At 47.4% G+C, this 22,888-nt stretch overlaps 1 protein-coding gene across 2 annotated transcripts in view; it reads left to right on the forward strand.

Annotated features, from left to right (window-relative positions):
* Nucleotides 1–2,047: 2,047 nt before the first annotated feature.
* The window catches only part of LOC146178008 (cytosol aminopeptidase-like), a 70,509-nt gene continuing 49,668 nt past the window's right edge, over nt 2,048–22,888 (forward strand). Inside the window, exons 1-5 of one of the 2 annotated variants that reach the window (XM_084580702.1) lie at nt 2,048–2,356; nt 9,422–9,546; nt 15,907–15,961; nt 18,725–18,830; nt 19,959–20,027. In XM_084580702.1, coding sequence (XP_084436828.1) covers nt 2,252–2,356; nt 9,422–9,546; nt 15,907–15,961; nt 18,725–18,830; nt 19,959–20,027 — 460 coding nt within the window. In that variant the 5' untranslated portion in view covers nt 2,048–2,251. Of the gene's footprint in view, nt 2,357–7,427; nt 7,576–9,421; nt 9,547–15,906; nt 15,962–18,724; nt 18,831–19,958; nt 20,028–22,888 lie in introns of those variants that run through there. The other variant, XM_084580703.1, reaches the window with a different exon arrangement.

The raw sequence follows: 22,888 nt of genomic DNA on the forward strand, positions 1-22,888 counted from the left end.
GCGTACCCTATTTACCCTTGTTCGGTTCTTTTTTTATACCGTGCAAACTATCTTCTTCCTTTCGTTCTACCTGGATTAGTTTTAGTAAATTTCTCTCCTTGAGGCCTCTTCCTTTAGTGGCGACCCTCCTCAAGAGCCCGAGGGTTTGCATTGCGTAACTTTCTAATTTTTTCAGGACCTCTCTGTTGTGACCGTGGGATTGAATGACCATCCCCAAAATCCTGATCTGATCTACTTTTGGCACCGGTTTGCCCTCCACCTGAATATGAAACTCCCCGCTATTCTTGCAGCGGAGGTACTTTGGGTTATAAACGAACAACTCAGATTTATGCGGGGAGCACGAAAGTCCCCTTTTAGCCGCGTAATCGACAATGATGTCGATCGCTGCTTGCAGGCGTTCCTCCGTACTCGCATCGCTCCCATGGTTAATCCAGAGGTTAATATCGTCACACACCCAACGGGCATCGCCTCCTCACTCGAATCTTTGACGAAGCTAACCTACACTTGCCCATATTGGACCACCTTACAGCACCATCGACAGAAACATTGGTAACAGATCCAAAACCCCTTCCAACCAACACCAAAGGGCCAGGAAGAGATCACCGACAACGCCACATAATTAATACACAAGACCAGCACATCGGTCTCCGCATTTATACCGACGCCGCCCTATATCATGACGATGACACCGGCATCACGTTTGCAACCACCGCTTACTACCAAGAGGGTTCACAGCTGCACGCTACTAGCCACAGTGGTCGCAGGTACTGGTCCGCAACTGAACTCGAATTAACAGCCATCGACGAGGCCCTTCACCAAAGGAACAGATCGTTTCATCCACATCTACACCGACAGTCAAGAGGCTATACAAACCCTGCAAGCCCGTTCTTACAAGACCTCAGTACAACACAGCATCAAAGAGCGCTGCCGATACCTGCGAGAGACCTCACAAGTCTCGGTACGAATTCATTGGACACCTGGACATCACGCACAAGGAACTGGGAACAGAATGGCCCACGAGGCCACTGGCTTGCAGCTAGAGGAAGACCGCCGGCATAGCCTTGATGTGGGCCCGTCCAATTCGGACCACTCTTACTGTTCTCCCGTCTCCTTCACCATACCGGACTCTGTCATCACGCGGCTTAAACATGAGCGGAGGGGTTTGTTGCGGGACCTTGTTCCCGGTATTACTCCTCCGATCACTTCCGGCCTCTCTCGTTCAGCCCAAGTTCTAACTCGCAAGGCGCGAGCCGGTGCAGCGTACACACCGGATATCCTGAGTCAATGGCGCCAAACCAAGATCAGCTGCCCCAACTGCCCTGCTGACTCCGTTGACTTGCAGCACTTGGTCTGGACCTGTCCTGGCACGGCTGGCCTCCGCGTACGCTACACATCTGCTCACCACATTCAGAGTTACGAAGACTGGACAGCCCCCAATACCAACGCCAAGCGCAAGCTTAGTGCCCTGCTAGACTTCATGTCGGAGTCTGGCGCCCTCTACCTCACCTAACCCACCCCCTTCCCCTCTAGGCCTCAGGTCATCCTCATGAATAAAGGTTTATGAATGAATGAATGGAGCTTGTCTCACTGCTCGACAGATGACTTATCATGTCTAAATAGCTTTTCGACTCTCTTCTGCGAAAATTGTGCACGCCGCCAAGAGCAGTTTTTTCTCGATTTCGGAAAATCTAGGCAAGTACCGATGTTGAATCACTTATCAGATAATGTAGACGATATTTTGCTACTTTTTGAACGTTATTTCAGCTGGAATGGGGTAGTAGATTTTGCATAGGAACTTTTTAAATCCCAGCCCCCAAATATTCAAGACTCTGTAGAAAGCGTTTTTTTTTCTCACGTTTTAGCGATGACCGAATTGAAGCTTTGCCATTTTTTTTACCGAAATGATTGGCAGCATTGGTTGCTTCTCTAGCATGAAAATGTTGATATTGAAGCTGATAACTTTCTGTAAAACAAAACCGAAAGTGCAACAATCCACTTTTAGCCACCGTAGCCATCCGTAGCCACGCACGATAGCCATGTGACCGTGCACGCGTTCCGGTTCCGGCGATCCCGAGCGTGTCGTCGGAGCCCCGGAGCAATCGCGTGCACGGCAGAAGATTTCGCTTCTTTTAAAAGTGTGCAAAGACAACAACGCCACTGATTTTATATCAGCACGTGCAGGCCGCCTGCTGTGCACCGATTGCTCGCCATCAGCTACGCATACTTGGAGATACTGGATCGTCGCCGATAAATGCTCCTTGTTCGTGCGATCTCGACAGCCTGCCCAAAGTCGAACCCAATTGTCCTCTCGTCACTTGTGTCCACCCACCGGAGGAGTCTCGCCATGGCTGCAAAGGTACACACTCCAAATCTTTGCCGTTGTTACCTGTGGCGATATTACAGCATCAGCAGGCTGTCTTCAGCGGCGCCACCCGGACGACCGCTCGCAGCGCGGGCTTGAGTCTCGTGATCGTGGCGCGCTTTCGCGTCCTGTTCGCTGCTTACGCAAAGAGCCCACGTATTCGTTGCGAGAGGAGAAAAAAAAAAGGGAAAGAAAATCCTATTGCACGTTCCTAAAGGCAGCTCCATGACTACGGAAAAATATTGCCGCACTCTCCATGTCAAGCGATGGCCGCGCCTATAATTGTGCTGATTCACGCGCGTTATCAACGTCCGTTGATTTCTCTGTAGCTTCGCAGCTTAGCGATTACTTTGCAGTCATTAGTTTGATTTCGATCGCCTCGAACGATGCGCAGATGCCGTTGGGTTTCGTTAAATTCGCTTCGGCTGATGTTGCAGAACCTGTCCACCTCCATGCTAAGGAAAGTTCGTTATGCAAAGCTTACTTCTGTGAGTGCACTTAAAACTTTTGCGATTGGCCGATCGGGTTTTTGATTTCGATCGCAGACTGGTTGCTGTACAATAAATTGTTATGGCTTCGAAGATAGCCGGGTTCGCCCGTGCTGGTGACGCCTGCAGATAGGCGCACTCGGCGCGGTCGAGCATCCGAGTAGAGCAAGTAAAAGTGCACCTGCGTATAAAAGCAGATATGGGAGGTAGGGGCTTGTAGCAGCCGAGGACCCTCAGTATGCATGTAGTCGCCCGAGCGTGGAGCACCTGACGATTCTGCGATCGATTCAGTGCATACCACTCAGGATATGGGCCGCATATCCGCGGCATAAACTTGAATCGTGTAAGCAGGACGCGGCCGAAAAGCAGCGGGGAATTCCGCGGGGTAAATCTCGTCGCTACGATCATTGAGCAAACCTCCGTTGTGTTCGTCGAAGCAGAAGCTTTGTGCTTAACATTCTCTCCTTGTGGACTGTTTTGGGATGCACCAGCTGATCGTTTTAACAGCTAAGCTCAGTTGTTACCTTTACTGGTTCCCATGCCAGGTTGAAGTCCAGTGTCGCGACTAGCTAGTTCAGGGCAGCTAGCTTTGGTTCTTAAAGAAACTTCTCACAGGTAGAGCACACCTCTCACATGCTTTGCACTTGAGTAATTCTGTTGCACAAGATTTCATTTCTTCTTTGTGTGATGACGAGCTTGCCTTCGTAGCACCTCTGTTATTAAAGAGTTTCCTTCTTCGTGCACTCAGTGGTGCACACACTCGCACACACAAAAAAAAACAGCAGCACTTTCCGGTGTTTTCCACATGTAGAGGACAAGTTGTGCATTCACAATGTGTTGGTCATCGGTTGTCCTAAACCACAACACTAAGCTGGAAATAAGGTGGAGAGCTCACTGCCCCAGATGCATGTTGGGGGGCCCTTTATCTCCAGCTGAAAATCCATGTGGTTGTAAAGGGCATAAAAAGGCCGCACTCATTGATACTTTGGAGATGGATGGATGGATGATAGTGGCTCTGCCCTTTGTATCGGACGGCAGCTTGCGCCGCCTAGCCAAAAAATTAAAAGAAATATATTTATCTCTTCCCCATTTTTAGCTTCTAATTCGCCCGTATCTGCCCCTCTCCCTTTTTTTCCTCTCTTTATTCTCTTGACTTTTTCCACCAATCCTCTAACCTCTCTTTTGTTATCAGAACGCGTTCCTCATCCATTCGTCCATCTTCCCCAGCAAATCCCAGCGCTCTCTCCAGATCTGTGTGGCTAGCCCAAAGGGCAGATCATTGGGCCATGTAAAGAGGCAGAAAGCTGGCTGGGAATACTTTGCATGCAGCGCTGAGGTCTTGTTTCTCGTGCTGTTTGTAGTGGCACTTGCAACAGCAAGGAAGTTTCATTGGAATTGTAGCAGCTGTCCGCATTGATTGTGATGGGTTGTGAAGATTCAGTCCGAGGCAGCATTCCTTATCCTGTGGTGTGCAGGCCTCCCGTTTATCCCACGGTGAGCTAGGGGGGGTGCAACGCTTGTAGGTATGCAGTAATATTTTTTGCAACTCTTGTGTCAGCAAGCTGGTCGAAATAGAGGTTACTTATTACGAATAGTTCACAGTGGTTAGAGCTGATAGTGTCAGCTCTAATTTGGTGTGTGCATGTCTGGGTGTTGAAAAAACAAAAACAACAAATCCTCCACTGGAAAATTGTTATTAGTTTGGGAACCTTTGCCCTAGTTTACCAAGAAAATTGTTATTAGTTCGAGAACCTTTGCCCTAGTTTACCAAACCTTGCTCTTTTAGTCTCTTCTGGCATCCTGGTCTGTCCATAGTAAAAAGGAATGGTCTTTCTTTTTTTCTTTTTTTTTTATCTTAGGTGCTGGTTAATGCTTCTTAATATGCTTCATTGAGATATTTCCCTAACCATTAACCCACTCTTAATTAGAAGAGGGGCTCTCTCACTCCTTGGAATTTTACAAAAATCTCTTTCCAATAAAACAGAGTGGTAGTTAAATTGGCAAGGATGTCATTATGTGAAATAAAATGCACTGCTGTTTTGCCGTGTGTGTGTGTGCACTCAGCTGTCATAAATGATTATTCAGTGTGGTAAATGACTGATTCAGTGTGATAAATGATTGATTCAGTGTGACAAGAGAAGATCACTCAGGTGTGTGAAATGTTAAACTGGTGCCTATTAGCAGGAGATTTCATTCTGAGATGAAAAGATTTTGTTGTCATGAAAAGTGGTCCTTTACTCTTCATGTCAGCGAACAGAGCTTGACCCAATATTTATCCAGTTATTCCAAATTTAACACTACGCTTTATTGGGCGAGTTGGAAGTAGTACATATTGTGGAATAGCGCAAAAGGGACAAAGGACTGAGGAAAGAGAAAATAGCGCCTGTGTCATCTTCTCTTTCCTCGGTCCTTTGTCTCTTTTGCGCTATTCCACAATATGTTCCAAATTTGATTGAGACGCACTACTGCATAAAAAGAAAAAATATTAAGGTGCTGCTCAGTGTCTGGGCAACTATGCGCAATTGGTGGATGGGAAGTAATGTAGCTCATCATATGGGATATGCAGGTATTGTGGTTCTGCATTTCAGTTCTGTTTCAGTTCTGGTATCGAAGTGGAGTGAGTGGTCTGATTTGAAGGGCCCCTTATTGGGTCTAAATTAAACAGCGGCAGTGTGTATTAGGAAGCTATAGTTATATTGTAAAACGTCCAAGTTGTGTGTATTATCATAACCATCGCTAGAGTATAAAGGTGCCACTCGACCTGCAGTCAACCGTGTCCTGTACAGTCCGTGGTTAGTGTGGTGTAGTATCCATCTTGGTATACTTGTTGTTTGTGCTGAAGATGGAAGAGGCATATCTACTTGTGGAAGGCTTTCAGGATAACACACACAGCAGTAACTGAGCGGTTACATTACTTAACAGCTGAATCCAAGGATGCAGGATCAAATCTCGTTTTCGACGGAAGCGGAAAGCTAGGCATGCGAGTATGCTGCGATGCTGGTGCATTTTAAAGAACTCGATGTAATTGAAATTTTTAGAGCTCTCCACTGCACCATCCTTCATGGCCATAGTTTCCTACAGACTGAACCATCACAGGATGTCAATGGTCTATCATCCATCTTCACAGGTTGAATGCTCGGTTGTGTCGTCCATTGTTTCACCTCGGTGTTCCTTATCCAATTGTGAATGGGCACTTGGGCTTCGGTTTTCAGTTCCACGGCATTTTTGCGAGAAGTGTACGTTGTATGCAGTGTGGGTTAAGCAACAAACCTGAGTTAATAACATTCTGGTCGATATCGGGGTGACAAAATGGGCATGGACAGGACATGTAATGTGAGTGGAGGATAAGGGTGACAGAGTGGATTTCAAAGGAAGGAAAGTGTAGCAGGAGACGGCAGAATGTTAGGTGGCTGGATGAGGTGAGGGTGTCAAGTGATTGCTGCTGGCAAAGGACAAGGTTAATTAGATAGATAGGAGAGAGGCCTATTCTTTGTAGTGGGTATACCTGTGCATTTTGTTTCAGTCTGTAAATTTGTTTCATTCTTGCACTGCAGCCTTACTGTTATGTTCACTGGCTTTTGTTATTGTGTGCTTCACTGTGATATGATGAGTTCATCTGGCAGGTAAACGGACACATTTTCACAGCTCAGGAAGAATGAATCGTGTGCACTTGTGACATTGTTTCTTTTCGCATGGGAGGAAGTCAGTCTATCCAAGAAAGTACCTTTCTGAAGGCATGGCAAATAAAAATGTAATGAAATACCTGATTATGATGGCTGCTACTCATCTGTTCATTAGAGTTCTTGAAAAAATACATATGCTTCTTAGAGCACTGCTTCACAGCAGCCACTGTCACAAAATAGACAACCAGGAGAAAGGCCGCGCTACTCAAATTAGGTCTCTGTAATGGATACCTTTCTCACTTTATTTTTGATATTTGATCTGTTTGTATAAAGCATTTTTATGCACAGAAGGTTCTGCAAGAGGAGCTGCAGACACGAGCCACGAACACTTCTATGTCATATCCTGGAAGGCGGAGCTAAAATGACCCCCATAACATTGAAGCTCACATCGTTTTTTTCTGCGCACCATTCTCTCTTTTGGGGCTCTATGCGGAGGTTGGAAAAATACAAGAGCATGGGTTTATGTGTGCTGTTTTATTTTTCTCTTTTTTTTTTTTCTAGCCAGCTGGATAAAGTAAGGGCTGTGCATTTTACTTCTGTGCTGCTATGCTTAGAGCAGGAAAAACGGAGATACACAAAATTATTAGGACAGTCGGCAGCCTAGTGCAGCTAGTTTGACATGAATGAGGAGGCACTCTCTGTGCACAATGAAGCATTGAAATAAATTAAGAACAAGATTATGCTGTTTATTCCATATGTGACTAAGAAGCGATTTATAAGAAAAAAAAATGTGCAGCATTGAATGCAGCCTCTAATATTTTTTGTCAGCTCGGGGGCTCTCTCTTGCATGGCTTGTGCTTCTCTCCCTCCTTCTCTCCTTCCTCTTGATCAAGGGAGGAAGACGCAGTGGGGTGAGGGAGAGGGAAAGCGGCTGCAGCCAGTGCGATTGAGGTCGCTAAACGACACCTGTCTCCCCCTCTTCACGTCCGGTCACCCCACGGGGATTGCCAGATTGCCGTTTGCTTTTTCTGTCCATGTGGGGGGAACGCACACCTAGAAAGGTTCTCGTGTGACATATCAGCCACTCCTCGTCGCCATGGAGGTAAGACTGCATTGTGCTGGATAGCTGTGGAAAGGCATTGTGGCATTTAGTAGCTTGGCTGCTTTTGTACACATTACTCGAGCGTTACATTTTGGATACGTCCATGATTGATTTTAGGTTTAAGTTTATAGAAGCTTTAAGTGGACCCGAATTCTAAATGTCGTGCTCGGCATTTAGGTGCCCTTCAATGCCACTGAGCTTGTTTGAGGGCAAATTTTTCAAAGTCATGCGTGTACAGAAGTTGCAAACAGCGTGTCCAGCTTTTGAAAGTTTAGCTGGGGTTTAATGTAACCGGATTATTTGACTTAAAGCTGGCTGAAGCTTCTGCAAGCTTTGCATTAGTGCATTAGTTGCATCACTTGAGTGAGCACTTTTCACCACTTGTTCCCTGCACTGTTCCCAAGATGATCCCAGCTTTCTGTGACCCATAGTCAACTATTTATGCCCTAAACTTGCCGATAAGTCTCATGTAAGGGAGTGTGCCTGGGACTTGGGTAAAAACCAAAAGATAAGCATACGGAAGGGGAAGAAAGCTGTAGCAGACGGTAGTCTGGAATCATCATGGGGAGGGCCAGGTGTATTAAAATAATTTGTTTAAGCTTATAGTTGTGTTAAATATTCATCCTTAATTTATTTTTGCAAAAAAGAAAAGGAAAAACTTGGCGCCAATTGCTAAAACACTAGTGTGCGAATTACAAGCAAATTTAAGCAGCCAGCGTTCTATCCTCTCTCTTTGTTCATATGTTTCTGTTCATCTTTTCCATCCTGCCTGTTATGACTGTCACATTTTTACGGCACTCGATCGGTCTGTCGGTAGCAGAGCAACTTTAGCACTGTCGAACTACGTCAACTTTGCTTTGTTGGAACCCCAACTACCTGTGTAGCAGAATTGCATGAGGTTTAACAATAATTGCTTGGGCCGTAAAGGCCTGCAGTATTGAATAAATAAATCAAATAAAAATTTGCATATGTTTACATTGAAATGCTTATCTGCGTTGAAGAAGCCAAACCAGGCTGTTATTAATATTATTCGAGAGATTCTAAAGAAATACTATCATTGATGCTGGGATCAGTACTGCGAAATTCAGGACATAACATTCTTGTTATGAGGTGATGCATCTGTGAGTAGCGGCTTATTTGTGGCGTGCAGAATTGGACTCTATTCATGATCTTGAACAAATAGTTGGTGGCCAGTTTAGGAATGCTCTAAGGCAATGCTTTTTCATGCAGCCCGTGCCAAAGTGGCACAGTTATGACATGCTGTTGGTGAACATCCACCTGGCTCATGGTTTGAATTGGGTTGCCGTTAAATTCAAAGGGTGTATGTTTACCTCGAATATCCCTACTCTTATACTCTCTCTGAGAGCCATGGTTTTCTAGTATGTGTTGCGTTACCTGCCTCTTTGGTGGCTGTGATTTTGGGTATTGAGAGAACAGTAACCATTACCAGTGCCTTTTTCATCAGTACATTTGTGACCATAATGCTACTAAGCTTGCTTTAATGGCCAGGCTCCTCTTGTGGCTTACCTAGTTGATGAAAACTATATTGTCAGCCTTTTCATGCCCACTGCACTAGGGCCTCTATTATATACATTTAGCAGTCTCTGCACAGTGAGTTCTGGCCATCTTAAACTCTCCAATGAAACGAATAGGGAGGGCACTTAAACTTTCCATTTAAGGGCATAAAGTGATAGCATTAATGGCTCCCATTTGCCTAATCCCCTGGTAGGTTCTCTTTGGCATATAGGCATTTCAACCTTCATTAATGGTTGTGCTCCCTAGTACAAAGTGGATGTTCTTCTGTCCACCGCGTTTAACGGTGCATCTCCTGTTGTGTCCATGGCAGAGACAAGCCGTGCTTCTGGGCGTGTACCAGGACAAGGAGAAGGACAAGGATGCGGGAGACTTCGTGCTGACGCCCAGTGCCAAGCAGTTTGCGGCCAGTGCCAAGGTCGTCGAACTCCTCGAACTGTGAGTGGCAGCGTCATGCACTTCGGAAAGCACCAGCTTGGAAGCTTACTTTCCTTACCGTAAAAATCTTGATTCAGGCCCACCGGTCTTCTTAAACAAATGGCATACCAACCAAGGCATTTTCTTTGAGGTAGTCAAGCCAAGCTTGGGATTAATACTGAGCTGAGACAAGGTGTTTTCTCGTTGTGTAATGAACTTCATATGAAGCACTAGAAGCCGTCATTAGTTTTTATTTTACCTGACGGTGCGATACCTTGTGGGTGCTTTGCACCAATCTGTCATTCAAATGGGTGTGCATGAGCTCGTGTACACTACATGCGTGATTCCAGAAATGTGATGCACACTTCTTTAGTTTGTGGCATAAATATTAACATAAACGTTCCCAGGGAAACAGCAATGGAAACAGATCCTTCCTTTCTCTTGGTCTCTGCGTCATTTCATAGTATTTTCACAGTCATTTCATAGCCTGTTGAGAAGAGGGCAAGAGTATGATGGGGTAGTTAAGCTAATTGAACCCAACTAGAGGAAATTGCACATTACCTATATCGTAACAATACGTACCTGGGCAGTGGGCAGACATCAAGCGAGAATATGATTCCGTGCTCTCTGGATTCGGAAACGTTACAGCTGAAGCGAGTGGCCTGAGTTCATGCTACAGACACATACCCGCTGCTAGCCTGCCAGTATATGGGGCTGAACTACGGCGGTAGTGAAGAATTTCTGGACTCAACTTGTGGTTTCTACGTGGTCATAGGCCACCAACCACCGCGGGTTCGAGCGTCGCGCGAGCCGAAGCCCCGATCAGCCGTCACCACGCGCACACTGAAACACCGCAGCGCGCACTCAACCTCCACCGGGAGGAGAGCACTTCGCTGCAAGGACACAAGCCTCCAAGTTCACAAAGGAGACGTTTATTGAAACGCCATCCTCCAGCGGCACACATGCACACACACACACATGCACACACATACACATATATACAAACGCACATACACACACATACTCAGTCACCGTGTTCCAGGAGCGCGCGAGGAGCAAGGCTTCCCTGTGCGCACGAAGTGACACGGAGTGCGCGCTGCAAGCACGCAAAGGCGTGCTGTAATCTCTCTCTCGCAGTGACCAGAGGGTTCCTTTGAGAAAGAGTAGGAAACCACCGCAAGGTACGCCTGTCGCGGATCGTTGGATCACGATCGACAGGCTCGAGTTGCGCTCTCAGGTACGACCTGGAGCAGACGAACTCTAGTACACACTGGTCTGCGCGGACAAAGGCCGGCAGACAAGAACAGTTGCGTACGCACCTTGCGATGTCTCGGAGGGGTCTCTCTTTGGGCCCCGCTCGGAGGGTCGCGCGAGCGCAGCTGACGAAGCGGTGCCATGTTCCCGCCAAAAGGCGCCAATGGGAACAGCCACTGGGACACCAGGATGGAGCTGTGGCCCGAACGACAGTGACAAGTCTTCTGAGTCTCTCTCTGCCGCTTCAGGCGGGAGAAAGGGAACGAGGAGAACAACTGGGAAGCGGGCGGCGGCCGCGCAAAGGGCAGCCGCAGCAAGCCCGAATCCCACATCCTCCTCTCCTTAATTGCCCTCCTACCCATCAGCGAAAGCAAGCTGCAGGTCCCCAGCATGAAGAAAAGAATGCTATCCTCAATCAACAAGTAAACTACGCTTCAGCTCCAGCCCAAAAAAGATCTCGAAAAGACGGACACCTCAAGAAAACACGCACTACAAGAAAAAACGCACACACACAAAAAAAAACGAACAGGATGACATGAAGTATTCTGTACAAAATTCCACTGAGTTCCTCAGGCGAAGTAAACACAACTATGTACAGAACAACTATGTACAAACAACTATGTACAGAAGTTCCAAAGTTCGTCGGTGCACCTCAGGGAGCCTGCGGTGACCCACCGCTCGTTGACTTCTGGGTGGCCAACGTTCATCGTTGGCTGCAAACGATCCCCGTCAGTGGTGGTGCAGGTTAAGTGCAGGAACAGCGAACCCGCCGAAGGGGCCCCAGGCGTGGAAAGTCTGTGACTTCGTGGCGATCCAAGGCGCACATGGGAAGACCGCGCGGGGCTTCCTTTCCACCGCGCTCCGCACACGCCGGCAAACACACATGGCACGACGTCATTGCCTCCACGTCCAGGCATGCACACGCACAGCCACTCACACACCAAACAAAGGGTGATGCCAACCTTCCGCGGCGAACCTGTCCCGAGCACCTTCGCAACTGCGGCGTCCTTGGGTGAAAGAGGCATCGTCCATGCTCCCCGTCGCCAAATGGCCCCAACTTCCTTTCTACACACACCAGAGAGGCCACGCGTGGGGCTGCCTAATGAGCAACCCTCGCAATTTCAAGAAGAAAGATGAGTGAAGACGCGCTGTACAAAAGAAGGCACTCACTTTACAATATTTACAAGATAAGAAGCAAGGACGGAAACAGAAGAAAGCGAAAAATGGGAAAAGAGACTCAAAAACAAAATAAAATACAAAGGCTGAAACTGAGCGAGCTAGAAAAGGGAGAGACCAACCTTGCTTCCGGGTAGGGTTCGACGAGGAAGCTCGCTTGATGAGGCGGTATGCCTTCGGTTGCGGAAAAGGCCTGTTGTCCGGCATCAATCACACAGGTGAACTTCGCCTCACCTTGTACCGGTGCGGGGCACGGCTGCGTTCCACCGCATCGGGTGTGCCTTGGCGCTTGCCTGTGGTGACAATGGGCACCAGCGCAAGCTCGTCAGACTGTTACGCATGGGCCTTCAGGTCTGCGATGTAGGCACGGCTGGTTTTCCCCATAGGGGGATTCTCCAGCAATGAGCCCCTACTTGTTACTGGGGAAATGCCCCATGAAATCGCAGGTGGCCATCTGCCACGGACGCACGCTGTCAGTTAGTTTCGTCATGCCCGATGGCTTCCCACCCCTCGGCTTCCCCATTTGACAGACATGGCAGGAATGGCAACAGCGGAAAATGTCGCGCTTCATGCTGGGCTGCAGTCACCCATTGACTCAGTTTCTTAAAACGTTGGAGCCACTCAGATGACCAGCCAATGGTTTGTCATGAGAGAAACGCAACAGAGCGCCGCTCAGACATTGGGGAATAGCCACTTTAAATGGTTCATGGACTCATCATCCGTGACTATGTATTTCAGCGCGAGCCCGTCATAGCCCAGCAAACATGAATCCCCGAGGCACGCCGCGACACACGCTGGCCCCCTGCGCCCGCTCAATACAAGTAGCGTAATGGCGCTGCGCCCGCTGCAATACAAGCAGCGTAACGGCGCTGCGTCTCCCAGAGACCGTCGCTGACATCACGACAAAACGGGTCATTTTGCTGGACCGTCGTAGCTCTTCATGGCTGAAAACCGTCCCAGTCATCCCAAAGGAGAGCCTGGTTTCGTCCCCCCCGCAGGTTCGCAGCAAAACTTCTGCTGGCATCGGCGTCTCAGATGTGCTCACAAAGAGCTTTCACCCTCGCCTGCTTTGCAAAGCGTTGCTTATCCGGATAGCGGAATGGGGAACCCGTCTGCGGGCGTCCCCTCCGTGCCGATCTGCGGCTCGTCCGCTGTTTTGCCCTCTTCGCCTGCCAGCGTAAAGACGCCGCCGCAGGTGAGTGGGCACGGGATAGCGCGTCAGCTACCACGTTCATTCTCCCCTGTAGATACTGCACCGAAAAGTCAAAATGCTGTACCAGGAGAGAACGGCGCACCAGCCGGCTCGCAAGTTCACGAAGCCGCATCAGCCAACCGAGCGCCCTGTCCGCGCGGTTTCCTGAGGGAGCCCGGCTGACGCCTCGCCGTTCCCCGAACAGAAATGACTGCTAGCGGGGTACGGGTGCTGTTGTGCGGAGATGCCGTCAGCGGCGGCGTCGCGCACGTTGCTTCCGCAACGGCGTAAAGCTGAAACAGCGGAGGCATGTGGTCAACGTTCGCACCGCAGGGGGGTCCGAAGAACCATGTAGCGTGTTTCAGTGCCTTTGCCGAGTGCTGCGCAGGGGGCGGCAGGCATGACGCATGAGCTTGATCGTCAAGGCGACCGGCTCGGCCGATGTGCTGTCCAGTGACTCATGGAGCCAGGGACAATTCACGTTGGGCGCCAGTTGTGGGGTTCCACGTGGTCATAGGCCACTAACCACCGCGGGTTCGAAGCCCCGATCAGCCGTCACCACGCGCACACTGAAACACCGCAGCGCGCACTCAGCCTCCACCGGGAGGAGAGCACTTCGCTGCAAGGACACAAGCTTCCAAGTTCACAAAGGAGACGTTTATTGAAACGCCATCCTCCAGCGGCACACACACACGCACACACATACACATATATACAAACGCACATACACACACATACTCAGTCACCGTGTTCCGGGAGCGCGCGAGGAGCAAGGCTCCCCTGCGCGCACGAAGTGACACGGAGTGCGCGCCGCAAGCACGCAAAGGCGTGCTGTGATCTCTCTCTCGCAGTGACCAGGGGGTTCCTTTGAGAAAGAGTGGGCAACCACCGCAAGGTACGCCTGTCGCGGATCGTTGGATCACGATCGACAGGCTCGAGTTGCGCTCTCAGGTACGACCCGAAGCAGACGAACTCGAGTACACACTGGTCTGCGCAGACAAAGGCCGGCAGACAAGAACAGTTGCGTACACACCTTGCGATGTCTCGGAGGGGTCTCTCTTTGGGCCCCCGTCGAAGCGGTGCCATGTTCCCGCCAAAAGGCGCCAATGGGAACAGCCACTGGGGCACCAGGGCGAGCTGTGTCCCGAACGACAGTGACAAGTCGTCCGAGCCTCTCTCCGCCGCCTCAGGCGGGAGAAAGGGAACGAGGAGAACAACTGGGAAGCGGGCGGCGGCCGCGCAAAGGGCAGCCGCAGCAAGCCCGAATCCCACAAACTTCATAGTAGCACCACCCTTGATTTTGAGGCGCTCACTGTTGCGAGAGCTATGAACCATGTAGCACACTACTGCATATGGATAGATGTTACAAAGCAGTGAGTAATGTTTCTCACAGACTCGCAAGAAGCGTGTAGGTGTTTGAAACGATGCAGGCTCATTCACATTCACACCATGAGCGACAAGTTGTCCACTTGTCACTGCTCCACATCGTCTGGGTTCCTGAACAGTCAGCTATCTCTGGGTCGAGCACGTGCCCATGCTCTCTCGTGAGCAAGGGGACTAAATTGTGTAGGGGACAGGTTTGGTCTGGATTGAGGGCCATGTTTTGATGACACATTTCCTGTAGGCAGAGTGTTTACACGGGTGCCATGGGGACTACTTTATGTTCCTTGCACCTCACCGCATACCGTTGAGAAAGGCTGCTATCGTATATTGGCAGTTGCAGAGGGAGGAGGGCACCTTCCTCTCTCTAGAAAATTGACCTGCCCGTCACCTGAGTAGCACCCATCCAACGTGCAGCTTTTTGAATATGCAACCACCCCATCTGGTCATCCGTAACTGCTCAAGTAGCAATTCTGGCTTTCCCTCCCTTTGCTCTGGTAGCAGTGTCCACTGTCCCATACCGTGCACAGGAAATTGCCACCAAGTTTCGTGCTTTTGAACTAGTTGGCGCACCCACGAGTGCGCGATTTTTCTTTTCTTCGTCAGAGTGCCTTTCCTGTTGGTGTGTATCAGTCTTCTGTCTTACAGTTACTGGTCATGTGGCTGGGGGTTGCAACCCGTGCAAATAGAGGAGCGGACAATTGTTTTTGTTGGCTGGTGATACAATCCAACTCCCTCCCCAGTGGGCTTCGTCGTATGAGTATCACTTGAGACACTTGTGTCAGGTCGAATGTGGCAGGTCATTGAAGTAGTACTGAACGGAAACATGCACCGGGGGAAATGCAAGCTGAGTGCGCTCATTTGTCTCACATGTCAGGGCAGCTGCTGCTTAGTGTGAATCCATGCCCTGTTAAGATTTTACTTGTAAGTTCTGATGTGCTGCATCTCATGTTGGGTCACCGTTAAGCTAATGCCAGGAAATCTCGAAGATATGTCACACTCACCTAAGTCATGCTTCGTAGGATAAAATTTCGCAAAAACAGTCATCATATGTTTTCTCGGTAGTGTTCTCACGTTGTCGGTTCGATCTTTGAATCCCAGGTAACGTAGCAGGCTCGCCTAACATTTAATCAGAGTGGAAGGTTGGGCATGTTGACGGCACATCTTCGGAACAGTGTGTTTTACTCATCTGTGTACCTGCTCTTTTCGCAAGATAACGTAAGACAATATTTCAGTTTTTGTGCAAAGATAATTTGAAATAATGTTTTGATTTTCATTTTGCTGTGTTCATGCTGCATGTGGGGTGAGCTTGAAATCTTTCATGGTTTGGTTTATGAAAGCTGTCTTTGCAGCCTTAACTTTTACTGTTCTCCTTTCAGGACCAAGGGCTCCTTCAAGAAAGGTGAAACGAGGATTTTCTACGGTCTGAACGAGGTGAGGAAATATCGTTTTTAATTTATTTATCACAGCTTCTTTCAAGCACATTTCAAGTCAGGTTGCTAAGCAGTAGAAATTTTTTTTTGTGCCAAAGTACTTAATGAATTCCCTAAGCTCTCAAGTCCGTGCAGACCTCATTCTTCGCCTCTCAATGGCCTTCTTTACTTTTAAACAGATTGTAGGGAATGTTTTTTCTTACGGCAGACTTTTGAACCCTAGTATTGCCAGTCACTGTTATCGAATTAACCTTTCTTGTCTTGACACCCTGTGTGTCCACATAGGGTTTTAATGCACCTTTTGAAAGCCATTTAGTGGTCTTGCATCAAAAAGGATCGAGAACCTCTGCAGTAGGCATCCTTAAATATAGCTAAAATGCAAATTAATGCATTCTCACATTTCTCTGGGACATGCAAGTTTGATGCTTGAAGACTCATTTATTAGTGTAAAGGTGACCTCGGTGCATTTTTGCAACTTTTATATTTGGAACATTGGCTTGGGAAATGTCCAAAAACTTACCGAATTCCCCTCCCTTTTTCTGGAATAATGGAAGCCATTCAGCTGCCCTGATGTTGAATTGAAAGAATGTGGAATCATGCATATTCACTATTTACACCACTCGAAGTCAGCCAGTACATTTTTTAATTTTTCCATGTTAAAAGAGAACCTTCAACTTGGCAAAAATGTCACCTTGAGAGAAAAAAGTGGAATTCTAGTTGAAACTGAGAAGAAGAAATTAGCATGGTAGGCAGTAGCAGAAGGCTTGTTGGCAAGATAACATTAGATAGTTTGTGGAATTATAGCCGCAGCTGGAACAGGACTGAGCAAAACTGCGAGATAGATATGGAAGAGGACTTTGCCATGGTAGAAGAACACATGGTAGCGCAACTCCCATAGAAGCCTGCGTGTCGACTCTGAGCGAGGCTTTAGTTTCCCGGCGCCCCCTGCGAACTGTGAGGCACAACAAACATGTGACGTTGCTTGTGACGTCACAGTGACATACTTTTGGCGGGGAATTTGATTGTCTTTTTACTGATGAACGAAAAACAAGGCCAACAACGACGGAGGCAGAACGATGCTCGGATAAGGCAGAAAAATGGACACCGTAACTGTTCAGCCAACTTTACTTGACATGGATTTCTACTGTCAAGTTTTACGTTAACTGAAATGTTACGGCATCTTTAACCACCTTATCATAGCATCGTACGGCCTCCGTCGTCGTTAGCCTAGTCTTTCGTCGCGCGTCATGTAAGCGCATTCTGGGGCTTATTTTTTCGGGCGCGTTTGTGAACAAGGGCCTTCAAGTGAATTCGGCAAGTACATGGATAGAATCACATGGCTTGAGGCATTTCACTAAGGGCATAAATGAGTAAAGCTGTGCTGCACAGAAAGCCAGGCTTTATTAATTCACGATTACTTACATAGGCGCTTCACGACAATGAAATCTTTAAGTGTAGGAGAGTGACCACCGCTCATTCGTCACGGTCTTCATGAAATCCTCGTGATAACAAAATGACCTGAGCGTTGGTCTCCAAACGAGACGCGGTGAGATTATAAAACGGTAAAAGATGTTGCTAACAAACAAAGTACATATCAGCGTCAAAGAACGACAAAAACAAACGAACGGAATAACTAACGCTAGCGCTAGAACGCCAACCTGTAAGAGCTTAGGTAAGCAATTCAAATTGGGATTGCTAGTATTTAGAAGTTAATGCGTCTGAGAAGGGAAAATATCTACGATATAGCTTGGCTCCAATAAATCTCGCCCTGTTCACGATTCCCATATTTTACTCGCGCTTCATTTGCCACTGAAAGGAGTCAATGTGAGGTTACAAATTTACAACTTAAGCATTTAACATGTTCATGAGAAAGATCCCATTGACAATAGGAACATCACTGTAATAACAGCTAAAGCAAGTTCAGCGAATGTTGGTGCGGTAATACGACGCAGTAAGCAAAACATGCAGCAAAGGGAACGGAACGGAAGGCTTTGAGCAATGCGACACGCGTCTTGGGGGCAATAAAATCTCACCTTCACCGCTCAATTAAAACATGCAGCGAAACGCCGCTCATGCAGACATGTATCCGTAAAACAAGCCACCACTTTTACGACGTGCCTGGGAGGCCGAGCCGAGCCGCCGAGCTGTGACGCAGCATTGTCCCATCGTCCGGAAATGCGCACATGCAGCGGCAATCAGTTTCTCATCGAGCACAGACAGTCTTCGCCTTGCTGTAAAGCTCTACCACAACCAGCAGAATGAAATACTGACTGTTTGTTACAGATAACCCACTCTGTACGCAGCACGCAACGATGAACGTTGAACCGGGGCCGATGGCGCAACCATTCCGCGGATCAAAAAAGGTTTGGTCTGAGCCATATCTGAGCTTTGGGCAACTACGCAGCGGATAATAAGTGGCCGAGAGAGGTCGTTAGAAACAAGTTAAAATATTATTAAAAATGTGACACATTTTTTCTTACGCAAGAAACAAAAACTGCATTCATTCCTGAGCGCGAATATTATGTTTAGTTTCTAGTTCTTTGGAGTTCTGGCAGATATTATTTTCTGTGCGCTAGTAATTTGCCTCACAGTTCGCAGGAGCCTTCATCATCGAGTTGATGCCGCTGGCAGTAGGCAGCTACACGCGTTTTCTTCCAAGTTGCGCGACCAGTTGTACATTGACCTTGACTTTGCTCTCAAGATGGTGTAGAATGGCTGATGATGATAATGAGCCCGACTGCATACCCTTGAACTCACCTTGCAGAAGTATCCCCTTGCCTCCGTGGTGCACCTCGGCCCGCGACAGGCTGAGGTCCGTGAGCTGGAGGATTGTGATGAAGCAGCCGAGAACGTTCGCTCAGCAGTTGCTGGTGAGGATCATTCTCTGGTTTTTGATAGTAGTCTGACTGTGGCAAGGGCCTGGTTCAGGTCATTTTGTCTTTGGTTGGGAAAGGCAAGGTAGCCTCGGTTATCAGACATTTTCAGGTGCTCTGCCACATGCTGCTATGAGGCGGAAGTTCAGATGTTGTGGTTAGTGACGCATTTATGTTTACTCTGCATATTGCGCGTGTTTACTGGGCTGTGACCTGAATATGATTGCGGAGTTCAGTTCAGTGAAGGCTCCAGCACTTGCCTGTTTATATTATTGGAAACTACTAAGGCTGCTCGGAATGGTTGGGGTGGTTTGCGGTCACTCGGAAAGTTCATCTTAACTTAAACACACCTTAACCGGATTCTTTCTTACACGGCATTCTATGAGAAATCGACCAACAGTCTCGCATTGTTCATCACCTCTGAGAATTCATCTTAATGAGCCCCATCTTACCGGGAGTCTATCGTAATTGCTGCTTTGTTGTTTCAACTTGCTCTAACTCTCTAGCATGCTCCAGAAGCCAGAATGACTGTGAGGAAACAAAGAGGTATAATGTCGCAGTATTTGTGTGTCTACATCATGTAGTACTTGTAACAACGATATTCAGCTACTCAAAATGAACTGAAATTTTTGGCAAAAAGAAAATCATTTTTAAGTTACTTACTGGGCACAGACAAATTGCATGCAGTGCTCTATGTTTACTGATCACTTTTGCATCATATAAAAGTAAAATTAAACTCAAGAAGATTTGTTTATTTGTTCTCTTTGCACTGTGTAGATCTATAGTAGAACCTGAGTTAAACGATCCGATCAGGCTCATATCATCTAAAATTGTATCAATTTAGACTAGACCCACAAATCCTTAGGATTATGTGATCATAGTAAGATCTACAGAAAGTTCATCTTCTTTCGTTTGGACATGTGGGCATGGCAGAGACTGTCTTCCTTGGCAAGGTTCCACATTAGCTGTTTTATGTTGTGCTCTGGCTCGAGTCCAGAGGCACATGGACTCTCTGACACCTGTGACTGTGGATACAAACTAAGGTCCGGCTGATTCGTGCTTGTACACACATCATCCACAGAACAGGAACCAACCATTCGTGATTTGCGTCTTTCCTTCTCACAGCCGGTGTCAGGAGCCTGCGTGGTGTGGGTGCCACAGCCATTGACGTGGACCCCTGTGCTAATGCTGAAGGTGAGGAACTGCTACTGCCAGAGAGGGGCTTTCAGTTATTGGGAAGTCCGGGTTTCGTTCACCCTGTTGTGCCTGTGTGTTGTGCTTGTTTTCTTCTTTTTTTGCCATTTTTGTAGTTGTGCTGTTGGCTTTTTCATTGCTTGTAGTGCTTCCCTTAACAAATGTAGGGATAATGAGCTGGTGCTTTAGAGTACACATTTGAGAGAAGTCAACAGTCTGTGAGGCCAAGAAACACATAGGGGACTGTGTTTTAGATTGGAGCTGTTTGGCGCCCGTTCCTGTGTTTCGCGTCATCGTCGCCATTGTCCATCGTAACCAGCTCCGCGGCCGGGGCAACGCGCGTTCCTGCCGCCACAGTTTTCTGCTGCGTGCGCCCTCCACCCCTCATGTTCTCCGGTTGACTTGACTCGCTAGCGGCGTCAATGGCATCAGTCAGTCACTGCTATCTCTTTGCCGCTCAACGTTCTTGTGGGCCCACGGGCTGCCTCCTGCGACCTCCCGATAACTCAATTGCTCTCTTTGCTCCTCCTCCAATGCCACCCCTGTGCGGCGGCAATCAAAGCGCCGAATCGATGGTGCTGGATCCCGATATGTGCACCGCCCGAACCAAAACTCCTCTGCGAACCGCCTGCCTAAAAGTTGTCTGTAATTGTACACACATGTCTTGCTAGAAATCTTTGCCACAGTCTGTCGAAAAGCTGGAACAGCTGATGCGCTGCGCTCAAATTTCGCATTAGGAAGTAATGTAATCATCGGCAATTTTTTTTAGTTTCTTCTGTTCTGCTGACATGAATTAGTACTGTAATCATTTTATGGGTGAAGTGGGATTAACTAAATACAAAATGAAAGGAAAAGAACATGCTGTGGGAGGGATCCGAACCCTTGACCTTCGAATATTGTGTCTAGTATTCTTACCGACGTATGTGATTTCGGCGGCTGTTAAATATTCTACTTTCCTGGGTGTTGACATTGGTTGTAGCTGAACCTTCGAGAGTGTTCAGCAGCTCCACTCTTATCCATAGCAACAGATGTTATACATCCGGCATTACCGCCAGTAATACTATGTCCATTGTGTATAAGATGGCTTTAGAGACGAGCGGCTAGCTGTACACGCCCCATGGCAGAATGCACTGGTCTCCATACATTAAAAATAGTAAATTCTGTGCAAACTGGCCATGCTATAGGAAACTGTAATTGTGCCCTGGTTGTCTGGCTGATTCACACGGGTGGCCTGTGCAAACTGGCCATGCTATAGGAAACTGTAATTGTGCCCTGGTTGTCTGGCTGATTCACACGGGTGGCCACTATCTCGGATGAGCATTAGGTATCACAATGGCAACTTCCAGTAATAATCTCAGGGGCATATAGTCCGCAGAATTCGAAGCTACACAGACGTACAGATTTGCAGAAAGCAATTCAAGCTGCGCTTGAATGTTGGGGTGGAGGTTGGCTGCTTTTTTTTTTGTGTGTGTGTGTGTAGCGAAAGCTACATTGCGCTAGGTTTTTAAGCCTTCGACGTGGCACCGGGCCACCTGACCGTTGCCTAACAACTGTAACGTGGTTAGCCCGAGAGCTGGGCGAGGAGAAGAAAATGAAGAAGAAGAAGTAGAAGAACAAAGATGAAAGAAGTAAATGGAGAAGAAGAAGACAGATAACTGGGTAGTTGGTAGAGACGAACAACAACAGCGAGCTGGTAGGATACAAGGTTCGTTAACATTGTGACTGTGGCAGATTAAATCCAGGTGTTCCCACAAAAATTCACTTCAACACTCACAGCTTTCGTTCTATCACTAGGTTCAAGCCATGCCTAAACCCCCACAAATTTTTTTTCTATTATACGGTTAATTCAAAGGCTTGGCTTATTCAAACATTTGTAGTGTCTGAATCAGTGAGCTTTTTCTGTACTGTACTAATTCGTGTCAATAAGAGAAACTTGCAAAAAAAAAAAAAAAAACTGAAAACAATCCCCTGTGAATTCCTTGACCTTGCTTACTTGGCTGTTATCTGTTATGTAACGCTTACCAATGTGTCTTGTAGTAAAATTTATTAGGAAGAAGGGCCCCCTGTTCTTGATCCTGCCCTTTCTGCCCAGCTCTACACTTGTGCTTTCAATCTTAAAATTCCTGTAATCGGTGACTCTTCCTTCTTCCTGACAGAAATGTAACTGGTTAAATGAAGAGTGAAAATACCGGGGTCACTTTCTGCAAATGAATGGTGCTGTAGCGTAGCCTTAGATATCTGTGTGAAAAACAACCCTCAACGCCACTTCAATTAGCTTGTTGGAATAGCTGTTGGTGACGTTACTTGCATATGTCACCTTTTATACTCCTCTTGAGTCTCTTGAAGCAGCTTGGAAGCCCTCCAACTGGACCTCTTTACCTTTGTCTAGGCAAGAATCCTGAAAAACTGCCCTTTTTGTTAGACAATAACAGTTTTGCAATAAAAAAAAAAAGAACAGTGGCACCTTTAACAGAGCAGACTATTTGTCAGCTTTCTGAGGCCGAGCTACACCTGCATTCACTTTCATGCAAGGATTGCGGAGTCTTTTCTTTTATTTTTTTGGCCCTGACATCGCAAATTAAATTTACTGGGGTGAACAAAGTTAATTTATCTTTAAATCTGATTTTCTTGCATTAAATTTGTCTTTCTTTGCTGTAGTAGCATTCTCTGCTGATGGAACATTAAAGACCCAGAGAACCGAATTTCACCAAGAACAAAAGAAAAAAGAGTGTAATAGAGTGTTGTCTTCATTGTTCTCTTGACTTATTTTCATTGATGCCTGGAAGAGTTACATTATAACCTTAATGATAAGAATCCTACAACGTTGCAAAATGTATCTCAGAAATTGCATATGGTCAGAG

The sequence above is a fragment of the Amblyomma maculatum genome, chromosome 10 (assembly GCF_055883805.1).
Source record: "Amblyomma maculatum isolate TAMU_Amacu chromosome 10, ASM5588380v1, whole genome shotgun sequence".
NCBI classification, from domain to species: domain Eukaryota; kingdom Metazoa; phylum Arthropoda; class Arachnida; order Ixodida; family Ixodidae; genus Amblyomma; species Amblyomma maculatum.